Source organism: Musca autumnalis, unplaced genomic scaffold (genome assembly GCF_047663935.1).
Source record: "Musca autumnalis isolate F117 unplaced genomic scaffold, ASM4766393v1 scaffold_2, whole genome shotgun sequence".
NCBI lineage: Eukaryota > Metazoa > Arthropoda > Insecta > Diptera > Muscidae > Musca > Musca autumnalis.
Window position 1 is genome coordinate 162,997,384 of NW_027411755.1, and position 18,082 is coordinate 163,015,465.

General features: G+C 36.7%; 1 protein-coding gene and 1 long non-coding RNA gene across 2 annotated transcripts in view; one reads left to right on the forward strand and one right to left on the reverse strand.

Moving 5' to 3' along the window:
* LOC141394803 (uncharacterized) overlaps positions 1 to 13,066 on the reverse strand; it is a 340,204-nt gene extending 327,138 nt beyond the window's left edge. Inside the window, exon 1 of the long non-coding RNA XR_012410488.1 lies at positions 12,100 to 13,066. This is a non-coding gene — a long non-coding RNA (uncharacterized lncRNA). The remainder of the gene's footprint in view (positions 1 to 12,099) is intronic.
* Positions 1 to 18,082, forward strand: part of LOC141394801 (protein eyes shut-like) — a 423,861-nt gene that overhangs the window by 392,295 nt on the left and 13,484 nt on the right. Inside the window, 3 exon segments of the mRNA XM_073969695.1 lie at positions 159 to 890; positions 951 to 1,193; positions 3,411 to 3,929. Of these exon segments, the coding sequence (XP_073825796.1) occupies positions 159 to 890; positions 951 to 1,193; positions 3,411 to 3,929 (1,494 nt within the window).

Here is an 18,082-nt window from a genome sequence, read left to right on the forward strand (position 1 = left end):
CCAACAACCACGCGTATTCTCTCTGTGTTTTCATCTGCGGTGGCTTAGCAAAGGAAGTCTTTCCTTTCCTCTTGCCACTACTAATGCAAGAAATATTTTGAACGTCTCTGGTCAAATCTCTTATGCTTTCTATCTCCCTCTCTCCCCCTTTATTACAGAAATCCACTCTCTCAGCGACGTTAGTTTAACCGGACGGCGTTCATATTTGGCCGTGAGATGGCCTTACCTCTACGACAACAGCGATAAAATGGGTGCCAAACGTTCACAAATCATATCGTATCGTAATTTTACGAAAAAGTTAATGCCACCAAAACCCATTGCCTCGTCAAATCAACATTTCGTTATGAAGCTACTAAATGAAGTTGAAAAGCAAAGAAATTTCTCTCCCGTACCATTAATGGGTTCGAAATCGTTTGAAGAACATCATCGGGTACAATTCTTCTTTATTGAATTCCAACTACGGCCACTCTCCGAAAGAGGACTTCTACTGTATTTTGGTAGTTTAAATAAAAATATGGATAAGAAGATTGGTTTTGTATCGTTGTCGCTACAAGGAGGTGTTGTGGAATTCCGTATATCCGGCCCCAGTAATCATGTTACAGTGGTGCGTAGCGTACGCATGCTGGCCATAGGTGAATGGCATAAAATAAAAATGGCTCAACGTGGTCGATGGTTGACACTGTGGGTAGAGGGTAGTGCCTCATCCGCTTTGGCTCCTAGTGCAGAAGTCCTCGTGGAACCTGATGCATTGCTGTATGTGGGAGGTCTCAAGGATTTATCGAAATTGCCACATAATGCCATTTCTGGTTTCCCTGTACCATTCCGTGGCTGTGTCCGAGGTTTGGTGGTGAGCGGTACAAGAATTGTATTGAATGAAACTAATATTATTGGTAAGTATGGGGGGATTAAGTCTCCCAATGAGCTTCTAAATTTGTCTTTGTTTTTTCCAGAATCCCGTAATATTCGTGATTGTGATGGCACAGCTTGTGGCGGTGATTCCTGTGAGGCGGGTGGCCACTGCTGGCTAGATGAGAAACTCCAACCCCACTGCATTTGTCCGGAATATGCCAAGGGTGATCGTTGTGAATATTCGGAAACTTGCAAGCTGATTCCATGCAAAAACAATGGCCGCTGCTTGAGAAGTGGCAGATGTTCCTGTCCCAATGGCTGGGGTGGATTCTATTGTGAAATAGGTAAGTTTTTGAATTTATGTTTCCAAAAAATTGCTTTCCAACCATAGTCTTAAAATTTGATTCAGCTCAGTTTGTTTTAAACTGTTATAGAGCATGTACACGAGTTTAGATTACTTAAAACTAGTTCAAATTATTTTAATGAGTTTAAGTAGACTAGTTCAAGTTCATTTCAAACCATTTTAGATTGTCTTAACGAATGTTAAGATTAGATAAGAAGTCCTGGAAAGCAACAATAATCAGTTGGGTTTACTTCGAACTTCTGTAGGTTGCTTCAAACCAGTTCAAGTTCCTTCGAACAAGTTCAGATGTTCAAATCGGATTATCTTGTCGATCTAAGGCGATTATAGATGAAAAGTAGTTGGTTAACGAGGGTTAAACGAGCTTAGGTTGCTTCAAACTACTTCAAGTTGCTTCAAACTATTTTAGTTTGCCTCGACGAATAACAAAACCGCCTAGTTCAGATGTCCAGACCGGCTCATATTGTTGAGCTGAGCCGATAATAAATGAATGGTGGGCTTTAGGGAGATCATTCAAAATAGTTAACGATATTCGAAAGAGTTTAGGATGCTTCAAACTAGTTCAAGTTGCTTCAGATCGAATAAAAGAACCTACACTTGTTAAACTGAGTCCATTGATAAAGCAAATAGTAACTCAAAGAAACGTGAATCCGTTGAGTTCACTTCAAACTATTTCAGGTAGCTTCAAACTGGTTTTAGGTTACTTCAAATTAGTTCAGATGCCTAGATCGGCTTTCGATTATAAATGAACATTTTGGTTTATGAAGAGCATTCTAAATGATTCAAAATTTTCAAACGAGTTGAGTTTGCTTCAAACTAGTTCAAGTTGGTTCAAACCATTTTAGTTTGCTTTGACGAATATCAAATTCGCCTATACTCGTCAAACTGAATCTATAATTACCAAATAGTGTATTTTAAAGGAACATAAATAATGACCTTCGCCCTAATAAGACAACAATAAATAACGAATCAGTTGATTTTACTTTAAACTAGTTCAGGTTAATTCAAACTAACTCAGGGGTTCAAAACGGCTCGTCTTATTGATATAAAGTGACTATAAATGAAAATATGGGGTTCGGAAGAACATTCACAATGATTAACCGTGCTCAAACGAAATGAGGTTGCTTCAAACTAGTTGATGTTGCCTCAAACTAGTTGATGTTGCTTCAAACTAGTTGGTGTTGCTTCAAACTCATTCAGTTAGCCTCAACAAATATCAAAATGGCCTATACTACTCAAGCTGAGTCTATTGTTACCAAAAACAGTATCTTAAAGGAACATGCATCAGTTGAGTTTACTTCAAACTAGCCCAAGTGACTTCAGACTAATTTCAGATTACTTCAAACTACTTAAGATGTCTAGATCGACTTAGATTTATCCGAGTATAGTTTTACTATAGTGTTTTATAGTGTTCAAGCTGCTTCAAACTTATTCAAGCAGCTTCAAACTTGTTCAAATTGCTTCAAACTTGTACAAGTTGCCTCAAACTATTTAAGTTTACCTTACTCATCAAGCTGAGTCTCTTGTTACCAAAAGCAGGATCTTTTAAATGAACATGGATCCGTTGACTTTACCACAAACTACTCCAATAGACTTCAAACAAGTTTTAGGTTACTTCAAAATAGTTTATATATTCACTTAGGCCCATCCTGTTGACCAAAGCCTATTATAAATTTAAAATAGAGGTTTTGGAAGAGCGTTTAAAACTTCAAACTATTTCAAGTTGTCACTTAATTCAGGTATCGGCACCAATACAATTGCATTGTTTGCGGCCTCACGCATACGACTCTCTCTCTCGCTCTCTCCACAAACAGCGTGTGCGTTAATGCATTGCTAAAATTAAAAATCATTGAAACAACCGACAACAGAACCTTCTTCATTGACTTCTTAACGAAGACTGAGTGGTGGTTGTTCTGTTGTTATTCTCATCAAGGGCACGTGTGCCCCTTTTTGCCGGACATTTACTTAATTGGTCGTTTCATTCATGTCGCTGCAATTTATTTCGTATATCAAAATCGACTTAACAAAGTAGTTGACGATCATTTTAACAATAAATTTAGCCAATGATTACTTTTACTTCCAAGTCTACAAAAACAACATCTCTAATGTATCACCTTTCTTTCCCTATTCCCATCTTCTTCTCATTTCTTATTCCACATTTACATTTTGTCTCATTTTATTTTGTTTCTTCTCATTCCAGCTCTAAGCAAACCAACAACACCAAGCTTCCGTGGCAACAGTTATTTGATCTTACCACCACCTCGTATTCCCATGAAAGATAAACGCAAGGGACCATCGATGTTTGTGCGGCCACGTGAAGCTATACAAATTTCATTGAATTTCTCCACAATAGAACCGGATGGTCTATTGCTGTGGAGTGAACATAATCGTCAGAAATTCTTAGGTTTGGGATTGGAAAATGGTCACTTGAAAATTGCAAGCAATCTGTTGGGTTCCGACAATGATACCGTTTCAACACCATCAAGTGGCTTCATAACAGACGGCAGCTGGCACATGGCCAGAATTGTTGTTGATCGTACACATCTTGAATTACAGTTGGATGGTGAGGTAATATTTACAGAAAAATTGGCGCCACAGGAATTAATGCAGCTATCATCAAGCACCACAACATCACCGCATCGAACGAGATCACGAAATTCATTGCTAGCCCGAAGAGGAAAGGAGCCAACGATAACCTATGAAGATCTATTCTATTTGGGTAAGTTGGGAGAATTTTTATGATTATTTCAACAAAGAAATAATAAGTAAAATATTCGACAAATTAAATCAGATATGGGGAAAATAAGATATGTCCTCAGGTGAAATGAGAACTTTTTTTCCATGGACAGCAATTCTCAGGGAGTCAGAAGAATGTATATTCAAAAGAAATACATTTTCAGACATATCCCATTTTCAGTTAGCCGGAGGATTTTTTTATAAAAACAAAAACAAATGTTTAAGGCACAGTGGTGAAATAATTCTCAATTATATCAGACTGGTTACATATGCTGCCTCGCCTGCTTGCCTTGCTTTCCTGCTTCATTTCTGACATAATAAAAATAAAAGAATAAAAAAGGCCGAGCAAAGTTCGAACTGGGTTGCCCTTTTCTTTTTTTATTCTTTTATCAAAAGCATGCAAGGCAGCTTATATACCTAGGCCTTAATGTCTCTTTCAAATATCTAACAATCATTGCCAGTGTGGAATTTAATGGTGATTTTAAATTAGTAGCTTTAATCTAGATTTAAATATCTGACAGTAGGTATAAAAAGAGAGAGCATGACAAAATACATTTAAAAAGTTCTTGTCGGAGGTGTTACGGTTATCACCTCCTAGACAAGAACCTCGATAATGGTTTTAACTACCCCAAGACATGAATCATATGTTGACACTTAAAAAGTTCCTAGTGTTAACTACAGGGGGCACTAAGGTGAGAGAACATGACAAAATACACTTAAAAACGTCCTATCGTTGCCTCCAGGAGGCGCTAAGATTACAACCTCCTAGACAAGAACCACATGTCGATTATGGTTTTTACTACACCAACGACACAAATCTTATGTCGACAGTGATACTCACTTAGGTGAGATATTCACAGATAGGGGTCGCTTTTATAGTTAAGAATATATAATTACGTCCAATTCCCTTAAGAATACATAACGGAAAGTAAAAGAGGACATTTATGAAAAATATACTTCTTAGCCGATTTTAGAATCTTTTTGATAAAAACGACTACGACTTTAGCCTTGCATATACCTAATGTGTTTTTCGAATATAGAACATTTATTGCCAGTAGTATGAACCTGGATTCAAATTTCTCACAGTAGGTATAGAGTGAGAGAACATGCCAAAATACACTTAAAATATTCCTGGTGTTTCCTCCAGGTGGCGCTAAGATTACCACCATCAGACAAGAACCTCATGTTGATGATGGTGTTTACTGCACCTAAGACCCCAATCTTATATCGGCCTTGATACTCACTCTCGGGACGGATATTCACAGATATGGGTCGCTTTTATTTAAGAATATTTAATAAAGCCACATTCTCTTAGGAATACATTAACGATACCCAAGGCACAAATCTTATGTGGAAAGTGATACTCACTGTAGGTAGAGATATTCACAGGCAGGGGTCGCTTTTATAGTTAAGAACGTGAAAACGCCGAATTCTCCTAGGAATACATAATCTACAGTAAAAGAGGTCTTTTAATTTTTCGATATTTACTTCCAAGTAAAAATGGACTTCTTTCTGGTAGATATTAGAGCCTTTTTGGTAAATATCGACTACAATTTTAACCTTGCATATCCCTAATGTCTCTTTCGAATATCGAACAGTTATTGCCAGTGTGGAAACTCGTTTATGATATTGAAGTAGTAGCATAAATCTGGACTTAAATTTCTGACAGTAGGTATAGAATGAGAGAACATAACAAAATACTCTAAAAAGTTACTGGAGTTGCCTGCAAATGGCGATGAGATATCACCTCCTAGACAAGAACCTCATGTTAATACATAATTGTGTTCACTTTACCCAAGACACCACTCTTATGTCGACAGTGATACTCACTTTAGGGGCAAATATTCACAGGTAGGGGTCGCTTTTATCAAAAAATGTGTAAAAAGGTCGAATTTCCTTAAGAATACATAATCCACAGTAAAAGTGGATTTCTAACTTTTCGATATTTATTTTCAAGTAAAAAAGACTTCCTTCCTGGTCGATTTTAGAACTTTTTTGGTAAATATGCACTACGATTTTAACCTTGTATATCCCTAATGTCTCTTTCGAATATCGAACAGTTATTGCCAGTGTGTAAACTCGTTGGTGATATTAAAGTAGTAGCATAAATCTGGACTTAAATTTCTGACAGTAGGTCTAGCTCTCATCCTATCCATCCATGCTAAAATACACTTAAAAAATTTCTGTCGTTGCCTGCAAATGACGATGAGATGTTTCCTCCTACACAAGAACCTCTTGTTAATAATTGTGTTCACTTTACCCAAGACACGACTCTTATGTCGGCATTGATACTCACTTGAGGGACGAATATTCACTGGTAGGGGTCGCTTTTATTTAAGAATGTGTAATAACGCCGCATTTTCACACATTTACATAACCCACAGTAAAAGATGATTTCTAACTTTACGATATTTATTTTCAAGTAAAAATAAACTTCCTGGTCGATTTTAGAACCTTTTTGGTAAAAATCGACTACGATTTTCGCCTTGCATATCCCTAATTTATCTTTCGAATATTAAACAGTTATTGCCAGTGTGGAAACTCGTTGGTAATATTAAAGTAGTAGCATAAATCAGGATTTAAATTTCTGACAGAGGTATAGGATGAGAGAACATAAAAAAAAAACATTTAAAAAGTTCTTGGCGTTGTCTCCAGATGTTGCTGGGGTTATCACCTCCTCGACAAGAACCTTACGTTCATAATTTTGTTCACTTAACCCAGGACACAAATCTTATGTCGACAGTGATACGTACTATAGGTAGGGCTATCACAGTTAGGGGTCGCTTTTATTTAAGAATGCTGTAATAACGCCAAATTCTCTTAGGAAAACATAATGCACAGTTAAGGACTTTTCTCTTTCTGTTATTTATTTTCAAGTAAAAATAGACTTCCTGGTCGATTTTAGAGACTTTTTGATAAAACTGCGACAACGATTTTTGCCTTACATATCCCAAATTCCTCTTCCGCCATCATCATATACTAGACAAACATTTTTCGGACACATCATCCCCTTCTAATCAAATTAATCAAAAATTATCTATTCACATAACTCATACACGTGAAGTTCATTTGAATCAAAAAAAAAAACTGAATTTCCAAACAATTTTCCCAGAGTTTGCAAAATCAAAAAAAAAAATATTTCGCTTCATTGATTTGCCACACATTTTAAAGTTGCACGTGATGTCGATGGTATTGCTATTACAACCCACTCCCAAAATCAAATCAAGTCAATTTCTTAAGAAGCAAGCCAAGTGGGAGCATCAGGTTGAGAAGAATAGCGTCGAAAAGTCTTGCAACTTTAAATCGAGCATACTTTACAAATGGTAGTTACAAACTTAAATCGAAACTTGCCGAAAATGCCAAAGTATAAAAAGCCAAAGGGTAGACAGCGCATAATAGCGTATCACGAACATTAGCAGCCAATAACAATAAAAAAATATGTAGCCCATAATGGAATACCAACAACACAAAGAGCATTCAACTATTTTTGTTTTGTGGGTGGGTTGATGGGAGTAGGTTAGTTTTTCGCATTTGAAGATGATGCTGCAGAAAAAAACAAAAGAAACCGGTTGGCATGAATGAACATGAGAAGCTCTATATTATTACAAAGAACCCAAAGTCGAATATGGCACAATTTTATATACAATGGGCATTCACGGAAAGTCAAGAAGCAACTCGAATAGGTTTTTATGATTTAGTAAATTTCGGAATTTTAGTTGTCAATTCCATTTCAAATTTGTATTATTAATGTTTTTCTGTGTTGGGAACAGTATATCACGGAATGCCTGATTCGGATTCTTTTGGTACATGCCGGGACGAAGGAAAACCAAGGAACAATATGAGTTTTCACACTAAAACTTTTTTGAGATGTAATGAATGCCGGGAGTGGGTGCATCTCAGGATTACAACTGGGACTATGTTGCAGCATGCTGCGTGAACACAGCCCCCAGAGAGTCGCCGTGGTCATCAGAATACGCGATTCCCCCGCAGTCCCACCAACAGCAACCCCATACGTCGCACTTAAAACCAGACGTTGTCGTTCCGATTCCTGAAACTGCATCCTTTTTGCAATTTAATTGCAATGGACTATGAGAATATCATGGTCGCCGTGGTGCAGGAAACCAAGCTCAATAACAACTGCAGCTTACAGCGTTGTGATGGTTACAATAGGGAATTAGCTTTCCATCAGTCTGTTCAATACAGACATATCTCGTTTGAGTCTAGCTCTAATAACCCGTACATGGGATGTATGGAGGTAGCAGTCAATTATGGAATTACCGAGGTAGAGTTGCTAAGTGTATACATGCCGTCGATAAATAACTTTACTCCAGGTTATAGCCCGTTTTTAGAAGGTCATAACCGTCTGGTCTTGGGAGCCTTTAATGCTCATCATTCGGTTCTCGGAGACGAAGATGTACGACTGATTGCCCACAGGATCCAATCATAGTGTTTGTTGGTCCTGCCAACAAACCCTCTAGGCCGCGTAGCCTTCTCACTTTAGCTTTCGACAGACGGTTGTCTGTGCGATATTACCAGGTAATACTTGAATTAAAATTGGAAGTATTGGGTCAGACCAGCTCTCTTTGGGGACCTACTGGTAGTAGTCTTCTTGGTTACCTGGACGCCCCCTTGTGGGAGTATCGATGTGGTTGTGGTTATACCTAAATCGCGGGAAGAGACTCCGACTTGAATGTGGAGTTCCATTGCAAACGGCTGTCTAAGCCACAGAAAATAGGAATTTTAGATGGATTCCGCACCAAATCAAGGTGATGAACAGGACGAAACTCTTTAACACAATTGGTACGTCATTACCCTGCAAGGGGCGTTGGTAGGTCGCTCGTAACCTGCTCAATGTTAATCACGGCATATCTGTATCCATCAGAAGACCGCCCGATTTCATCACTTCTGAACTCCGCACTTTCATCAATCATGGGAAGGCTAATTGGCCTAGTTTCAGAAAGTTCACTGATCACCGCTTCAGAGATCTGCCAAACCCTTCTGATTACCGGGTAGCAGAAAGGAGGTTCCGAGACATCATAATTACTGCCGCCGCGATATACCTGCTGGTCGAATACGCGAAGTTGGAGCAAATTTCCCAGCAGAGACGACAGGATTAGCAAATGAGCGTGATGAGCTTCGTCGTGGCAAAACTAGTGACACTAGAGTCAGGAAACTGACACTGGAAGTTAAAAGATTGGTCGATCATTTGAAGAGTTGCAACATTGGAGCCGGAATAAGTGAATTTTGGGCAACGCTCATGTCACTCTCGAAACCTGGAAAGAAGGAAGATAAGACATCAGTCACGTTATGGTACGTTACGCTGACTGATTGTAGACGTGCGCAAGTCATTTACAATGGATTATGTTGCGAATACCATCAGGAACGATAAATAATCTAAAGCGTTGGGACCTGATGGTAATGTTCCATGGTAATGCTGAAACAGTTGGTTGAGTCGGAAGTCGTGTTTTACAACTGTTGCTAGGCACCCATATCGTTCTCGAAGTATGGAAAATGAGCAGGGCGGTCCCGCTACTTAAGCAAAGGTGAATGGTACAGACCCATCTCGCTATTGTCGACAGTAACAAAATCTCTTGGAGCTTTATTCCTCGCCAGCGTCAGAACTAGCTATCCAGTTGCCGATCATCAGCATGGTTTCCGTAGGCAGTACAACACGACAACACCGCTGTACGCCATCTCCTCACATATTAGTCAAGGACTCAACTAGAGCAAACAGTACGATAGAACAGTGATGGTGGCGCTCGATTTTCCAAAAGCTTTGACACTGTCAAGCACCCCACGCTGTTTGAGGACATTGAGCAGACTACCCTCCGACCAAGTTTTGGATAATCAATTATATACATGTATGTGTTAGGAGTGAAACAGGAAGTTAATTCAATTTAATTAATTTACTCTCGAACCCCGGATAGAATTAAGATAAAACCTCGGTCATGTTTGGCGAAGTTACGCTGACTTGTATAAAGAGATACATAAGTGATTTTGATCGACAATTTCCCATGCACACGTGGGAGTGACGGGGTGAAAAGAAGATTACTACGTCGTATTAGATCTCTTCCTGCCGAGGAGGAACCAGGTTGGTCTGTTAGTGTAAGCGGAACAGTTGCCTAAATCAGCTGATAGGTTGCAACATTGGAAATTAAATAAGTGGAAAAAAGGAAGATAGGACCTCGCATTTGAAAGGCGAAAAGAAAACTACTACGTCGGATTAGATCTCTTTCTGCCGAGGAGGAACCAACACAATTAAAAATGAACGATGTTGTGAATGTGATCAGGAACGCTAAATCAACCAAAGCGTTAAGTCCTGATGGAATCTCCATGGTAATGCTGAAACAGATGGATGGGCCGGAAGTCGAACATCCCACTCTCAACTTGTTGCATCTTTCACAAAGTCTAGAAAATAGCCAGTTTGGTTAAGTCACTGAAGACAGGTAAGTATGCCAGCAAAGGTGAATCGTATATGCCGATTTCGCTTTTGTCGCCCGTAGCTAAGGCTCTTGAGCCTTTAGTCCTCCCCAGCGTCACAGATAACAATTCGTCTGTCAATCAACTGCATGGGTGCCGTAAGCAGCACAGCACGACTACAGCGATGCACGGCATCTCCACACATATTAGTCTAGGACTTAACCAGGACAAGGCGTGCGATAGAGCAGTGATGGTGGTGCTCGGCTTATCAAAAGCCTTTGATACTGACAAGCACTCCAAGTTGTTTGAGGACATTGAGCAGGCTACCCTCTGGTCAAGTTGGACACGTTGAATTACCAATTAGAATTCAGGAACAAGAAGTCCAAGTCTTGTAGAGTGAAAATAAGGAGTTCCCAAGAGTGAGGTGATATCTCCAGAACTGTTTTATCTCTACCTCTACTGCATTCCACTCACTTCAGGCGGCAGTAAGATCGTAACGTATGCGGATGATTGTGCGGTATTGCCGTCTGATCATACCTGCCATACCTGCTTACCAGCTTATTCTACGCAAGGAATATGAAAATATCCGCAACAAAATCTCCGGTCACTCTGTTCATCACATGGACTGCAGAGGTGAGCACTGAGTTGAATGTCATGATCGATGGTAGCAGAATTCCTCCGACCACCACCTACCCCAAGATTCTAGGGGTCAGATTCGACAGCATATTCACGTCTTCCGCGCATACCACAGTTATCTGCGACAAGCTAGTCTGAGGTAAGCTATACGACGCCAGTGTGATTCTATGACGCCAGTACAACGCGATGAACAAATATTCAAACGTCATTTACACGTCGAAGCTGAGGTGTGGCAACAAGGTCGTCAAGTCCCTACCCGGCAACACTTAGGGTGCAGATGTGATAAGTCGCTGTGTGGTAAGCTATGCGGCTCCATTTTGATCCGCGAACATAAGACCAATGCGATGGAAAAATATTCAAACCTGTCAGAATGACGCCCTGAGAACTGCAAAAAGTGCCACCTCATGTCTTCAGTGACCATTTATATGAGGAGACAGCATTACAATGGCATGTTCTTGTTGCAGTACTCGCTTGGGTATTACTGTGAGAGCCATCCCAATCACCATATGGTGGATAGGATCCCTCCAAACAAGGCATATCAGGAGGGATCTTCAAGATCTAGAAGAAGAGGTTCAACCCCTAAATCAACAAGCTTTTCATTCAGGTTTAAATAGCAGTCGCAGATGTCATCGTGTGGATGCGGTCCTCGGAGAATATCCCCACATCTATCGCAACTGAGGAGTGCCAGCTGTCACGATAAACCAGAGTAGTTTTGGCTCAACTACGCTCGGAATGGTGCAGTGGTCTAATCGACATTGATCGATGACATCGTGCAAGACATCAACCCAGCATGCGGCGCAGGCCCGCTCAACGAAACTGACAAACCTACTCAACTAATTCCAGTAGGGCTGTGGTCGAAGCGGCGGCCTCTTTTTTATATAGAAGGCTTTTAAAGGATCTTCTATACATTGAAGCCTAGTTTAAGCAGTCATTTCAAAGGTCTTCAGTAGATACTCGTAGTCGTACTATACTTCTATAATATTGAAGTCTCATATATAATAGAAATCGGTTAATATCCTCCCACTGAAATGTAGGGTATAAATATAAAATTTTTCGATGTGAACTTTTTTAGGTATGAAAAGTTATACAGCACTTACCTTTAGTTGGCCAAAATGAAATACTTTCACGTAATAATAAAAAGAAGCCAATGAGAATGAAAATCAAGCCAATGGATGGATGGATGGATGGATAGATGGATGGTATTCGGTAATCCACTAATAACACAAAAAAAAATCTGAGTTTATGACTTGCTCTCAGTTTATACGGCTGTCTGATACATAGATGATGCTGCCGACCCGTTGTTGTTGTTTGTTATTTACGTTTTTTTTTCTGCAAAATCCCCAAACCTTTTTACGCTTGACTGAAATAGTGGGAGGTCATAGACTTTAGAAAGTACTCCACACCACCATCCGACGACTGGCTACTGTTTACGATACACAAAAAGCAACGAAGTGTATAACAAAGGGAACTGGCGCTAATGATAGGTAAAATTGGATATTTTTTTGTCTTAGTTCTTTTTTGCGACTTGCCCGGCGACGACTACGACGACAGATAGTAACATTTAATGACCAGCAAATTATCAGAGTGTGACACGACGGTTACTCAGCGATTGAAAGACCGGTAAACGTTGGTATGGATATTGGAGATAAATGATTCCGGTTGTTTGGAATTGATTTTGTTTTTTTCTTCTTTCAACGACGATACACCGGGATTTTCACCTCTGTTTTCTTAGATGTTTGGGATGAATGGTTAATTCAACGGATGATGATATTTAAGTTGCTGTTTTCTTCGTTTTCTTTGGAATTTTTCTGTTTTTTTTTTTTTTTAATTATCACTTGATTTTCTTTAAATATTTATTTTCCTCAAACGTCGCTTTGTATATTTGTGGAAAAATTCACATTAATCACATTCACTCAATTTTGTAATTAAAATAACCGGGAGTTAATTTTTATTGTTGTTTTTTTTTCGAGATTTGTTGATTGTTTCTCATTTGAACGCTTCGAATGACTGACTGTCTGCTGTTGTTGTTGACCAACTTCAACTTGTGCGAACTCTGAAACCAATCTGTGTTTCAGCTACAAGCCACAATACAGCCCAGTAAGCCAAGCAAATCAATGACAGCCACAATAACAACAACAACAGTAATAAAAACATTGGAAATAAACTGTTGCACAATGGGTAAAAAAAACTATTTAAATCCACGTTTTCTTGGGTTAAAATTCCCTCAAAAATCTCACGTACGTACCTCACAAAAATATTCTTTAAAAATCCACGTCCCTTAAAAAATTTTCTTTAAAAATCCAAGTCCCCTAAAAAATACTCTTTAAAAATCCACGTTCCCTAAAAAATGCTCTTTAAAAATCCACGTTCCTTAAAAAATATTCGTTAAAAATCCACGTCCCCTAAAAAATACTCGTTAAAAATCCACGTTCCTTAAAAAATATTCGTTAAAAATCCACGTCCCTTAAAAAAATATTCTTTAAAAATCCACGTCCCTTAAAAAAATATTCTTTAAAAATCCACGTCCCTTAAAAAAATATTCTTTAAAAATCCACGTCCCTTAAAAAATATTCTTTAAAAATCCACGTCCCTTAAAAAAATATTCTTTAAAAATCCACGTCCCTTAAAAAATATCCGTTAAAAATCCACGTCCCTTAAAAAAAATCCGTTAAAAATCCACGTCCCTTAAAAAATATTCTTTAAAAATCCACGTCCCTTAAAAAATATTCTTTAAAAATCCACGTCCCTTAAAAAAATATTCCTTAAAAATCCACGTCCCTTAAAAAAAATATTCTTTAAAAATCCACGTCCCTTTAAAAAATATTCTTTAAAAATCCACTTCCCTTAAAAAAATATTCTTTTAAAATCCACGTCCCTTAAAAAGTATTCTTTAAAAATCCACGTCCCTTAAAAAATATTCTTTAAAAATCCACGTCCCTTTAAAAATATTCTTTAAAAATCCACGTCCCTTAAAAAATATTCTTTAAAAATCCACGTCCCTTAAAAAATATTCTTTAAAAATCCACGTCCCTTAAAAAATATTCTTTAAAAATCCACGTCCCTTAAAAATATTCTTTAAAAATCCACGTCCCTTAAAAAATATTCTTTAAAAATCCACGTCCCTTAAAAAATATTCTTTAAAAATCCACGTCCCTTAAAAAATATTCTTTAAAAATCCACGTCCCTTAAAAAATATTCTTTAAAAATCCACGTCCCTTAAAAAATATTCTTTAAAAATCCACGTCCCTTAAAAAATATTCTTTAAAAATCCACGTTTTCTTGGGCAAAATCTCGCTCAAAAAATATTCTTTAAAACTTCGCAATTTCTTGGGCAAAATCTCCCCCAAAAATATTCTTTAAAACTTCACAATTTCTTGGGTAAAATCTCCCTCAAAAATTTTCTTTAAAAATCCACGTTTTCTTGGGTAAAATCTCCCTCAAAAATATTCTTTAAAAATCCACGTTTTCTTGGGTAAAATCTCCCTCAAAAATATTCCTTAAAAATCCACGTTTTCTTGGGTAAAATCTCCCTCAAAAGATATTCTTTAAAAATCCACTTTTTCTTGGGTAAAATCTCCCTCAAAAATATTCTTTAAAAATCCACGTTTTCTTGGGTAAAATCTCCCTCAAAAATTTCTTTAAAAATCCACGACCCTAAAAATAATTTCTTTAAAAATCCACGTCCCTTAAAAATATTTTTTAGTATCCACGTCCCTTAAAAAATATTATTTAGTATTCACGTTCCTTAAAAAATATTATTTAAAAATCCACGTCCCTAAAAAAATTTCTTTAAAAATCCACGTCACTTAAAAAATATTCTTTAAAAATCCACGTTCCTTACAAATATTCTTTAAAAATCCAGGTCCCTCAAAAAAATATTCTTTAAAAATCCACGTCCCTTACAAAATATTCTTCAAAAGTCCAAGTCCCTTAAAAATATTCTTTAAGAATCCAGGTCCCTTAAAAAATATTCTTTAAAAATCCAGGTCCCTTAAAAAATATTCTTTAAAAATCCACGTCCCTTAAAAAATATTCTTTAAAAATCCACGTCCCTTAAAAAATATTCTTTAAAAATCCACGTCCCTTAAAAAATATTCTTTAAAAATCCACGCCCCTTAAAAAATATTATTTAAAAATCCACGTCCCTTAAAAAATATTCTTTAAAAATCCACGTCCCTTAAAAAAATATTCTTTAAAAATCCACGTCCCTTAAAAAATATTCTTTAAAAATCCACGTCCCTTAAAAAAATATTCTTTAAAAATCCACGTCCCTTAAAAAAATATTCTTTAAAAATCCAGGTCACTTAAAAAATATTCTTTTAAAATCCACGACCCTTAAAAAATCTTTAAAAATCCACGTCCCTTAAAAAAATATTCTTTAAAAATCCACGACCCTTAAAAAAAAATTCTTTAAAAATCCACGTCCCTTAAAAAAAATTCTTTAAAAATCCAAGTCCCTTAAAAAAAATTCTTTAAAAATCCACGTCCCTTAAAAAAATATTCTTTCAAAATCCACGTCTCTTAAAAAATATTCTTTAAAAATCTACGTCCCTTAAAAAAATATTCTTTAAAAATCCACGTCCCTTAAAAAATATTCTTTAAAAATCCAGGTCCCTTAAAAAATATTCTTTAAAAATCCACGTCCCTTAAAAAATATTCTTTAAAAATCCACGTCCCTTAAAAAAATATTCTTTAAAAATCCACGTCCCTTACAAAATATTCTTTAAAAATCCAGGTCCCTTAAAAAATATTCTTTAAAAATCCAGGTCCCTTAAAAAATATTCTTTAAAAATCCACGTCCCTTAAAAAATATTCTTTAAAAATCCACGTCCCTTAAAAAATATTCTTTAAAAATCCACGTCCCTTAAAAAATATTCTTTAAAAATCCAGGTCCCTTAAAAAATATTCTTTAAAAATCCACGTCCCTTAAAAAATATTCTTTAAAAATCCACGTCCCTTAAAAAAATATTCTTTAAAAATCCACGTCCCTTACAAAATATTCTTTAAAAATCCAGGTCCCTTAAAATATATTCTTTAAAAATCCATACAAAACAACATTGTTCCACAACATCCCATACGGGACAAGGGGGACTTCTCTCATATCAATGAGTGCACCCCGATTCATATTAGCTCAACGATATGTGACCTACTGTTTATCGCCGAGTCCGAACGGCGTGTCCTAAGACACCACTTGTAGAGAAGTTTTTCAAGGCTGAAATACTCAGGAAATGTCGCCAACATTACTGAGGGGTATTTTGCCACCGTTGAAAAATGTTTGATGTTGCCTGGACGGGAATCGAACCCCCGACCTTCTACGTGCAAGGCGGGCGTGCATACCATTGCACCACGGTGGCACCCAAAAAAAAATCCAGGTCCCTTAAAAAATATTCTTTAAAAATCCACGTCCCTTAAAAAATATTCTTTAAAAATCCACGTCCCTTAAAAAATATTCTTTAAAAATCCACGTCCCTTAAAAAATATTCTTTAAAAATCCACGTCCCTTAAAAAATATTCTTTAAAAATCCACGCCCCTTAAAAAATATTATTTAAAAATCCACGTCCCTTAAAAAACATTCTTTAAAAATCCATGTCCCTTAAAAATATTCTTTAAAAATCCACGTCCCTTAAAAATTAATCTTTAAAAATCCACGTCCCTTAAAAATTTTCTTTAAAAATCCTTCCTGTAAAAATCCAAATGCTTTAAAAAATATTCTTTAAAAATCCACGTCGCAAAAAATATTCTTTAAAAATCCACGTCCCTTAAAAAATATTCTTTTAAAATCCACGTCCTATATAAAAATTCACGTCTATTAAAAATATTCTTTAAAAAACCACGTCCCTTAAAAACTATTCTTTCAAAATCAAAGTCCCTCAAAAAATATTATTTAAAAATCCAAGTCCCTTAAAAACTATTCTTTAAAAATCCAAGTCCCTCAAAAAATATTATTTAAAAATCCAAGTCCCTTAAAAACTATTCTTTAAAAATCCAAGTCCCTTAAAAACTATTCTTTAAAAATCCAAGTCCCTCAAAAAATATTCTTTAAAAATCCACGTCCTTTAAAAACTATTCTTTAAAAATCCAAGTCGCTCAAAAAATATTCTTTAAAAATCCACGTCCCTTAAAAATTATTCTTTAAAAACCCAAGTCCCTCAAAAAATATTCTTTAAAAATCCACGTCCCTCAAAAAATATTCTTTAAAAATCCACTTCCCCAAAAAATATTCTTTAAAAATCCACGTTTTCTTGGGTAAAGTCTCCCTCCAAAAATATTCTTTAAAAATCAACCATTTTTACCAAAATACCCCATTATGCATCGTAACAGAAGCACGAAGCAATAACCCAAAATCACAAACCAAGCGAGACCAACTAAGCCGTGTGTGTAAAAAGCCGCTCTCAACGATCTGTCTTACCAATAACAATAAACAATAACAAAACTCGATTCAACAAGTTGTTTATTTTGCTCTCTCTCACTATCTGTTTGTCTCTCTCCCTTTCTCAAACGAATCTATTTTCTTTGAACTTTGACGATTCTTTATTTCTTATTTTGTGGTTTTAACGTTCGACTCGGCTCAAAGAATTGTATCGCGGTTAGATACTTTGAGATACATATGCCAATGTAAAGTGATGCTAACTACGCGCTTTTTGAAGTATTTTTGACTTGTTCAAAAGAACTTTAGCAAGTGCAGTAATCTTATAAGTCTGACACCGGTGCCTTTTACGTAATGATAACTCTGAACTACAGTGGCGCCCAAATAGTTCTTAGGTATGCCCAAGGGTAGTGTAAATTGTTTTCCAGCAGAATGTTAAAGAGATCACACAAAAGGCTGTCTCCTTGTCAGAAACCACTTTTGTACTAAACGGTTCGGAGTGGTACTATCCTATTTTAACTGAGGACCTGGTATCAGTTAGTGTCATCTTACAAAGTCGAATGAGCTTTGCAAAACATACAAAATTCAGATATCGCTTGGAATATGTTTGAACGTATAGGGCTCTCGAAGGTCGCTTCATAATAAAAGACAAAAATATTGTAAAGTCTCACTGCATCTCTTGGATCTTTTCCAGGTTTTGCCGTAAATTAAA